We start from the raw sequence: 10,813 nt of genomic DNA on the forward strand, positions 1-10,813 counted from the left end.
TAATAACTTATATATCTAACTCAAGCATGTGAATTAGACTTTCTTGCTATAACGGATATGATTCGAGTAGAGTATCATAATTCTTTTGTTATATTATCCACCATAAACTTTATTGGATACTCATCCTCATCCAGTCTATATACGAACCAAATAAAAAAAAAAACGCAAAGCTCATTCGTTGCAAGATCCGAAAGCAACCAACCCCACTTGACACTTGATGGAACATTCTTCTTTTTCCTTTTTATTATACAATATACACGTCTATACAGAAAGAACCGCACATCATATGCACCACTACACTTGTATACAAATATACAATTGTAATTTTCATATTACGTAACCAAAACTGCGCTTTGAGCCACCATGAGGAATCATATTTCATATATTGTTAGTATGAAATTTTTTATATTGTGAATTAATAGAAAATAATCTAAAGTATAATTGTTGATAATGTTATAAAAGTTAATAACCTTCACCATGCATAACAATTTAAAAATATATAAATATATGTACCATCCTTTCAGATAGGCCTTCGATATTGAATATTCTAGCGCCTTAAAATGTTTGAATATAGGCTTTTAAGAAGCTATGCCTAAATTTGCCCATAATTAAAGTCATGGTTTGACTTATTAGACCCGACGCACCTAAAATTCGTTTCTATCGCTAAGGATATGATAACTAATCTTCAGAAAAAAAAAAAAAAGATATGATAACTAATACTGCATATAATTTCAGTGGCTTGGGAGTAAATGTCATATTTATCTCTAGTAAATAACGTATTAATAAAATTATAAAATGGATCGATGCAGTATTTTACACCAATATAACATGGTGAATAAAATAAATTATAATATGATTTTTTTATATCATAAATTAAGGCCACTGAAAATGTCAAATATAAAGAATTAAATTTAAAAATAACATAAATTTGCTTATATAATTAAGTATATAAATATATCATAAAAGGCTAGCGACAATAACTTAAAACTAAAATATATTCCAAATTTTTTAAACCTCTATTTTTTCATTTTCAATTGAACAACTTCTCTACAAATGAACTATCAATGAGTATATATTTTTAATAAATATTAAATATATCTAATTATTATTTAGATAAAACTTTTTTTTAACTCAGTTAGATTGGAATATTTTTAGAAATGCTATTTTTTAAAAATAAATCAAACATGGGAAACAAACATCCAAAAAATTTATAAATTTCTCTTGTATCAAACATCTTTTAAATGTTAAAATGTTGAGTAAATCATATATATATTGTTAGTGTAATTTTTCTTTTTATATCTTTATCAAGTCACGAATTCTTATACATGATAATTCTATTGATTGTCATAAATAATTATTTTTAATTACTCGTAATTGAGAATATTAAAATCCGTACACTGATAACATATAAAAATTTAATTCTAAAATATTACATATACCCACTATTACTTTAAAATAATTGCATTCTACTAGAAAATGATTAGTTTTTTTTTCTTCTCAAAACATGGTATTACCTCAGTAAAAAATTATAAGATTAATCCCTGAATAAGAAGTAGAATACAAATTAAGAAACAACTTATTTTTTCATAAATGTTTACTCTATTCACATAAACAGAAATTAAACCCTTATCATATGTTTAAATGGTTAAGTTATTAATCACTTGTGTCATACTTGGTGGTAATAAAAAAATAACTAGTTAATCGCGATTATCTCCAATTAAATAATTAGAAACTAGTTTAAGCAACCAGATAATCTATTTAAATTTGGAAAGAGTAATTAAAAATAAATAAATAAATGACGAACATGGATCTCATTGGCCGAAAACTAGTTTCGTAAATTACAGGAAAGCCAAGGTTAATAACAAAAAAAGAAATACCACATTAATTTTATCAAAATGTTGTTCTCTCATTTGTTGGGGGAGGGAGAGAGCACGAACAACAACAACAAGGTTTACAATTTATAAATGCGCTTCTAAATACTGTGGCCTCTCTCTCTAGGATTCCCCCATACCTACTTTCAGCTCTTAAGAGCACGCATCACTGTTGCACTTCTTACTCGTTCTCCCTCTTTTTTTTTCTTCTTCTTCTTCTTCGCTAAACCCCCCCTTTATTTTTCCTATCTCACTAACATCGATGGGAGACGAGAATAAGACCAAGTCCCCTGCTTCCGGCGTGTGGTCCACCATCAAGCCTTTCGTCAATGGCGGAGCCTCCGGCATGCTCGCCACCTGTGTCATTCAACCCATCGATATGATCAAGGTGAAGTAAAGCTTTCACCTTTCTGCCTTTTTTTTCTCTTTATTCTTCCAAATGGACTTCTGGGTCTCTTCGAATCTTGTTGCTGGGTTCAGATCTGTGGCTTTTTGTTTACGATCTCTGTTTTTGTGTTGTGGGGTTTGATTGGTTTCATGGGTTTTTGGTGGTGTAGGTGAGGATTCAACTTGGGCAAGGATCAGCTGCGCAGGTCACTTCCACCATGCTTAAGAATGAGGGTGTTGCTGCCTTCTATAAGGTTTTTTTTTTTGCATCTCTTCCCATGTTTTTTTATGTTGTTTCATTTTGGGTGTGGGTTTGGTTCCAATGTGGGATGCTTGTTGTGTTATTGGTTTTGGTATGGCCAGATGGTGTGTGTGTTGTGTTTGTTTCACTTACATGGCTATAGATCTGCAAGTGGAAGTGGATTTTGTATACGTTTTTGCAAGGTTTTAAATTGCCCGCGGTTGCGGTGAGTCAAAAAACCTTTACATTGCACGTAAATGCGTCCGCAATTGTAGTCCTGGTTGCAGTGAGTCAAAAAACCTTTACATTGCGCGTAAATGCGTCCGGAATTGTTGTCACGATGCGGTTGTGGATAGTCGAAAAACCGTTATGTTGCAGCCTCAATTGCGGTTGTGGACCGATATTAAAACCATGTGTTGTTGCTTTGGCTTATGAGTTATGAAGGTTTCTTAATTGATGAGTGACTGTTTTGTTCCAGTTTGAGTTTGGGCTTTTTTTTTAATTATCTAATAATTATAGTGTCTAAAATGAATCACTTCTTGTAGGGTCTATCTGCTGGATTACTCAGGCAGGCTACATACACCACTGCCCGTCTTGGATCATTTAAGTGAGTTTTTATGACTATGTTCATCACTCTTGATTAATCAAAAAGTAGAAACTCTGTAGTTTTCATTTCTAAAGGCTTTCTGCTATTCCTTTGCTGTATTGCATTGTTTATACGATGATAGCTTTGATAACTGGAAGGCACATCATCTTTCATGGCTTCTAAGGAATTGTTGTGTGTGATTGTGTCTAACTTAATGGTTTTAATGATTTTTAGAATCTTGACGGCCAAAGCTATTGAGGCTAATGATGGGAAGCCCCTGCCACTGTATCAGAAAGCTCTGTGTGGGCTGACTGCTGGTGCTATCGGAGCAAGTGTTGGTAGTCCAGCAGACTTGGCACTCATTCGGATGCAGGCTGATGCAACATTACCTGCTGCTCAGCGCCGAAATTACACAAATGCCTTCCATGCACTCTATCGAATTACTGCAGATGAAGGGGTTTTGGCGCTTTGGAAAGGTGCTGGGCCTACTGTTGTAAGAGCCATGGCATTGAACATGGGCATGCTTGCATCTTATGATCAAAGTGTTGAGTTCTTCAGGGATTCTGTTGGTCTTGGTGAAGGTGCTACTGTGCTAGGTAAGTAACAATTTTATTATTGTCAAATTATTTTATTTGAACTTGTTGGCTTTAGCTTTATACATTGTGATGATATGTGTGGGACAAGTAAGCTCAGATGTACTACACCTTTCTAAAGATTTTGCCCAGATTATTTTTAGTGCACTTTATTTAAAATTTTCTGTTGATGTTTCAAAAGTCTATGCTTTACTCCCATTGGCTTCATGTAGATTTGACAACACTGAAACAAAATGATTTAGTCAAACCTTACAATAGTTGGGTTGTCTTCCACATCTACTGCCATTATTATTTGCCAAAAGCTCAAAAATTGCCAACAGATACAATAGTTGGCCTTGTTTGTTTACTGTTTACAAAAACAGTTTTCTGTTTTCTAAAACTTTTGTCCCCTGAGCACATTTGGAAGTGAGCACATTTCTGTTTTCTAAAAGTTTGTTTTCTGAGAACTTGACAGAGAATCCTTGAAGAAAAAAGAAGGGAATGGGAAAAAAACACTTGTTTGGGAAACAATTTTCATAACGTAATAGATTTTACATGAGAAATTAATTGCTCAGTGTGGAATTGTTTTATAAAACAGTTCTAAAGACAATCTGGTAAAGGAATCAACAGGTCCATAGTGTTTCCTTTTACTGTTTTCTATCGTATAAGAACTGAATTTATTGTCTGATGTTTCCTTTTTTTACGACTGATTCCTGTCAATTAGTCACTTCTAGTATGCTGTAGAAGACAAATATCAGTGCATTTTTGAAAAGTTTATGCAATTCAGGCAAAATGAAAACAATTGCAACATTTCTGTATGTTATTGTCGAGGTAGTTTACTCTTTTGAAACTAACCATTTTATTGGGAGGATTTTAGGGTTAATGCACCAATTTTGATTTGGACAAACTCTTCAAGTAGATGACTGTAATTTAGCTAAACCTTGAAAATGGTCTAAGTTTTGCATCTTATTCTTAATAAGTGTTATTAAAAATTTAAAATGTCCCTACAGTTCTAAGTTTTAGACATAGAGCTATATATCTGTATGGGAAAAAAAATACATATAATCATTAATCCGTTTTCTATTAATATAATTATGATTACTTCAACATTATCTATCTTCAAAATACTGATATGTATGTTTTGAATTTACTGGCTGAATTTTCAAAGTTTAAAGTTGATGAGATGTTGGCTTTTATGGATGGGTTTTTATGTTGCCAAGATCCAGTGGGATGCTCTCTTAATGATTCTCTGTGATATTTGATTATGTGTTCAAGATTTTACATGCAGACTATGGAAAATGTATTACATAGTCTGTGATGTTTTACCCTTTTAGGAAGTTGGGGAAAGAAAATTGAGTTAAAATAGTATCTTAATGTTTTGACTTTTTGGCTTAGAAATGCTTATTTTTAAATAGTATCTTTTAACAAAAGGGCACTAGTGGTAGGTAAAAAGAAAGGAGTAGTAACTCTTGATTGATTCTGTGTTAAGGACTGGTAATGTGATATATTATGGTAATATAATGGATACAGGAGACTAGCTCCTGAATTTTTACAGAAAGAAATACAAGATGTAAATTGAAGTAGAAGCACAATAACAATGGGGTTCTAGACCCCAGGGATCTCCCACTATTGTGAACCAACCCTCCTAATTTTTCCCACATTACCCTCACCTTCCTATATCCTCGCCCATGCTTTTGATCTCTCCTCTTCATACTGATAATCAGTCTGTCTTATTCTCTCCATTCACAACCTACCAGCTGTGCTTTTGTATAAGAGAATCCTCTTTTGTCTCCACTCCAACTTCCTGAATTGTGGTCCTTCCACTCTGCTTGGCTCATTCATTCTCAGCCCACATTTCTTTCTTCTGTAGTTCTGTATAATGTATATGTTGGTTAGAGATGTATCATCCTCATTTCATGCATTAAGGTGGTGGTTATTCATGTTTGCAACTTGCAAGTAATTAAAAATTATCCTCAGTTGAACTATGGTGTCATTATTTTGAACATTGAGTGGTTCTTCATCCAGCTGATATCCATGACGCTTTTATGTTCATAACACAAATTCTTGTGTTTATACTGGGGTGGGGGGTATTGCATATTCACCAATTGCTAGTACTTGCATTTCCCGTGGTATTTAGTTCTTGTACAATGCCTAAGCAGATATGTTTCTTTTATTTCTACTTTTTGTACAAATTGGGGGACTTGGTTACTTTTTGTTGTTTTAGCACATTGGTTAAAATACTGCTTAAGATTTTATTCTCATTGTTACCAACTAAAATTTGTTCTTCTTTAGGTGCAAGTTCTGTTTCTGGATTTTTCGCAGCAGCTTGCAGTTTACCATTTGACTATGTCAAGACCCAGATCCAGAAGATGCAACCTGATGCTGATGGGAAATATCCATACACTGGCTCCGTTGATTGTGCTGTCAAAACCTTCAAAGCAGGAGGACCATTCAAATTTTACACCGGATTCCCTGTCTATTGTGTTAGGATTGCTCCTCATGTGATGGTATTATTCTATAATGATTCCTTTGCTTTTGTTTATTATTTTGATATTCTGATGTCTAATTGTATTAATTTCTTATGCAGATGACATGGATTTTCCTGAACCAGATACAGAAATTGCAGAAATCCTACGGGTTGTAGTTTGTAGTTCTCCGTGGTAACGGATATTTTCTGTTGAATTCAAGCTTTTTGAGCATATTGAATAATTTGTTGGCTGGGTTGTAGCCCTTTTTGGCAACTAAACACCAATGGAGCTGATCATTTTTTAAGTTTAATTAATCATCCGAATGAAGCGAGAATTTGCATACAAACATTGTATTAGTTATATATATAGAATTGGATGCGGCTGGAGCAGTTTAGTATAATTCCATTTTAGCATGGATGTCATTGAGAAACTAGAATAAGTAAACTCCCGACATCAAGTTTTGTAATTTCTTTCCATATTTATTTGTTGCAAGCTTTTCCTTTAATATTATGTTGTTGGTGTCTTGTTAAAAGTTAAAATTACTGGTTAAGGTAAAAATGAATACAAAGTTTTTTATTAAAATTAAAAATCGCATTGGAAATTACAGTGGAAGTAAAACAAGCGTGGATTTCATGATATAATTGAATTTAGCTAACGATTGGTTAGATATTATTTTTCACTATCTTTGGGTCTTCTGTCTTTTTTAATGAGGTTAAAAATTATGTAGTCTATCATCTTAGCTGGTGCTTCTAGTGGTAAATTTACATGTGTTCAAAATTTGCTTGATTCATTTTCTCATTTTTTATCTTTTATTTTGGTCCACGGCTACGGTGGAGAAGTCTTTAATATGGTCTATAGTGGATCACAATTAATAGCCGTTAGATTAGTCTTGTCCTCACATCACTGCGATGTACCCTCAGCTGTATTTTAATAAAAACGAAAGATGAAAAATGACAAAATGAATCATAGTAATTACGGTTGCCTGGGGGACTTGTTTCCCATGTTATTTTCATCACGAATACGGTCCTTTTTGTTCAAACATCGGTAGAATTTCATAGTTTTTATGTAAGGTTATGCTTAATAACATATTTAAATTAATTTTAAATTTTTTTATTAACTGAAAATTTTATTTTTCTGTTCGGTAAACACTTATTTTAATAGTTTTTCATTAAAGTTTTTTTAAAATTCTATTTGAATTAATATTTTTTAAAATGTCAGTTTCTAGTTTTTTTTTATATTTTCTTTTATTTTTATCTTTAATATATTTATCAAAATTTCTTATTATTATTATTTGGTTATATTCAACAAAACTAACGGAAAAGATAGCTAATAGCTGATAGTTGATAATTGAAGTTGAAAATTAGTTTATTAAATTAGAGGTATTCGGTAAAATTAGTTGTGAAAGAATATATAAAAAAAAACTAGAAGCTAGAAGTTAGAGTTTTAAAAAATGCTACTTAATGTAACATTTAAAAAATGCTAGAAACTACTAAAAAAAGTTTGCTTATCGAACAACTAAATAATCTAATAATCTTTTCAACTAATAAAAAAGATAGAAATAAGTTGAACTATCTTGTCGAACATAACCTTTAAATAAATCATAATTTTATTATTTTTATGTCATTTTATACTTTTCAATTAATGCAATAGTTAGTTTTACCAAACATTTAGGTTATGTTAGACAAAACTTGTTGAAAAGTTAGAAGAAAGTTGGAAAGTTAGCTTAAAGATGAAAAACTAATTGGTAGTTGGAAGCTAAAAAAACTAACTTATTAAATGTTTTATCAAACATATGTTATGTTCAACAAGACATTTCAAACAAATTATTTTCTTACTAGCTTCTAAAGTTTTTTAAACGCTACTTCAAGTAGTGTTTTACAATGTTAGTTTTCAGATTTTTATATTTTCTTTCATTTTTATCCTTTATATATTTATTAATTTCCTTATTATCTTTTTAAATAAATCACGATATTATTATTTTTTGTCATTCACACTTTTCAGTTATTTTAACAGCTAATTTTATCAAATACTTCTAATTTAATAACCTAACTTTTTAATTTCAAGCTATCGTTTCAACTAGCTTTTTAGCTAATTTTGACAAATATAATCATAACCTAAGTGAATCTAATATGGCAAGATTCATGTATTGAATTAATAAAAAAGTGTTCAAAATTATATCCTAAAATTGTAAATAATTATTATTTTCAAAGGATCAATTTGACTCAATTAAAAAATATAAATAATTAAATTAAATTTTTGAAAGATAAAAAATCAAATTAAATATAACTAAAATCATAAAAGACTAAAAATATAGTTTAGCCTGTATATTATTACATCTTGTCTTTTGCATAACAGATAAAAAGAGTAATTTTTTTATTTTAATTATATAAATATAGACCTATTTTTAATTGTATTAATGGTTAATCTCTTTTCATATCTTTAATTTTTTGTGAAATGAGACACCCACTTATTTGAGAAATTATCAGTTAGCTTTGGACCATTACCTGTGTATGGTCCGATGAAATATGAATCTTTGTAACACGATTTAAGTTTTTTAATTAAAAAAACAATTAATAATATTTAATTCTGAGTTATGTAAAAATTTGTGAGAACCATGAATTAGATGGATCACCAGATAATTTCTCCACTTATTTCCTATGAAAACAGATGCATACTTTTCTTTTTTAATTTTTTTTAGGAGAATAATCATGATATTCTTACTTTTAAAAAATATTTTATCCTCTGAACATCGTAAAAAATCGACCATTCTAATTTAGTTAAATCCCAGTAATATAAATGACGTGTAATGAAAATAAATACATAGAAGTATAGTATCTTAATTATAATGAAAATATGGTTAATAATTATATTATTTTTTTGTGTCAAAAAAATATTTTTTATGTTCTGAAAATATATTGAGGGCGAGCCCTGGTGCAGGTAAAGTTGTGCCTTGGTGACTTGTTGGTCATGGGTTCGAATCCGGAAACAGCCTCCTTGCATATGCAAGATAAGGCTGCGTGGTGGAGCGTATCCTTAAAAGGATACAAGAGTGTTATATATTTCAATCCCAATTATAACATATAAGTTTTATATTTATAGAGTATAAATCTTCATCGTTGATAATATTGGTCTTTGATCGATTTTGATTTCCGTCTTTCGATAATCATTCAAATACTAGTTTTCGATATAATAAAAAAAATGACAGTAACCAAGTAATTGAATAATTGAAGACAAATAATTAATATGCTAAAGTTAAAATTAAATAATTCAGATACTATCTAAATTCAATCCTTAAAAAAAATTATTAATCAAATTTTACTTATTTTCTGATAAAATTTCAAATTAGCTGATCCCTTTCTACTAATGAACAACATAGTTAAGAGTAAAAAAACAATTTCATATATTATTATTTCTAGTTGAAGTGACTTTGTCAGCTATATCAACTAGTATTTTCAGTTTTTCACATATATTGTCAACACATCATATTCGTAGCATATCTCTTTTCATAATATGTGCAAGGAAGTCGCATACACGGCAACACCCTTCGATTTATTTATTAATTAATAATTGATAATTAGCTTCTAAACTTCAATTTTGGACCTTGTCACTTAAGAGTATGCATCATGCTGCCGTACGTAGCTAGCTCTTCTTAGGCAGCTTCTGCAGAATAACATAAAGTAGTCAAAAAATTCATTCCAATAAAATTCGTGATAAGGTTTCATTAACCTGTTAAATGGCATAGTAAATGAAAAACAAAGTGATAGTAACATATATCATATGCTTTTTTCTTTATGGTGACTGGTGCATATATTTTGCCGTCCATAGCTTTCCTCTATTATATATACACTATCGCGGTATAAAAAGGTTTTTGCTTTGCAATTTCCACTTTGTCTACTCTTTCAAGTTTAGGTTATGAGCAGCAAATTATAAAAAGAGAAAGAAAATCCATCTATTGGGGACTACGCGTGAAATTAATAAGTATATTATATTCTTACTTAATCATGTTTGCATTTCTTAATGTAGCTCTTGCTGGTTCTCGTGACTATATATATACACTACAAAGATTCATAAATCTATCTAGACTTGCCGGTAGCGAAATAGGACATATGAATATATAATCTTGCTGTCTTCCGTAATGTGTGAATTACACATATGATTAATTTCATAAGCGCTCCAAAATATCAAAACTTTTAGAAGGAATAGAACAAAATAAAAGGTAAAATTACAAAAATTGAAAGAGGGTGAAAACAAGAATTCAATACTATTGGTGAGGAACAAGGACATAGCTTTTTTAATTACTTTTGTTTCTCTGGGGTTATCTAATATTTATATCCTCACTGATATAAATATAAATAAAATATAACATAACCTACCCTGTACTTTTCGGTACTACTGCTACCTGTTTTTAATGATATATGTTCGTTGTTGATTTAAAAAATTATTACTATATATCTACGTACGTATCAATTGCTATATCAGATTTAGTTTCTTTTTATTTTGCATTGACAACACAATGCATGTCATTGAGCATGCTTGATGATATATATTTATATATATATAAAAAATTATTACTATATATCTACGTACGTATCAATTATATATGATTGTAGTTTAACATTGTGCCAATGTGGAGATATAAGGAAGACTGGCAGGAGGGCAGAACTGTGGCCATATCCATACAACCCAGA

General features: G+C 30.5%; 1 protein-coding gene across 1 annotated transcript; it reads left to right on the plus strand.

The window, feature by feature from the left end:
- Positions 1-1,917: 1,917 nt before the first annotated feature.
- Positions 1,918-6,630, plus strand: LOC114421710 (mitochondrial dicarboxylate/tricarboxylate transporter DTC-like). Its single transcript, XM_028387769.1, has 6 exons — positions 1,918-2,259; positions 2,429-2,512; positions 3,045-3,106; positions 3,320-3,681; positions 5,950-6,164; positions 6,245-6,630. The coding sequence occupies exons 1-6, from the start codon at positions 2,134-2,136 to the stop codon at positions 6,299-6,301; spliced, it is 906 nt and encodes a 301-aa protein (XP_028243570.1). The 5' UTR covers positions 1,918-2,133; the 3' UTR covers positions 6,302-6,630.
- Positions 6,631-10,813: the final 4,183 nt, after the last annotated feature.

The sequence above is a fragment of the Glycine soja genome, chromosome 8 (genome assembly GCF_004193775.1).
Source record: "Glycine soja cultivar W05 chromosome 8, ASM419377v2, whole genome shotgun sequence".
NCBI classification, from domain to species: Eukaryota; Viridiplantae; Streptophyta; class Magnoliopsida; order Fabales; family Fabaceae; genus Glycine; species Glycine soja.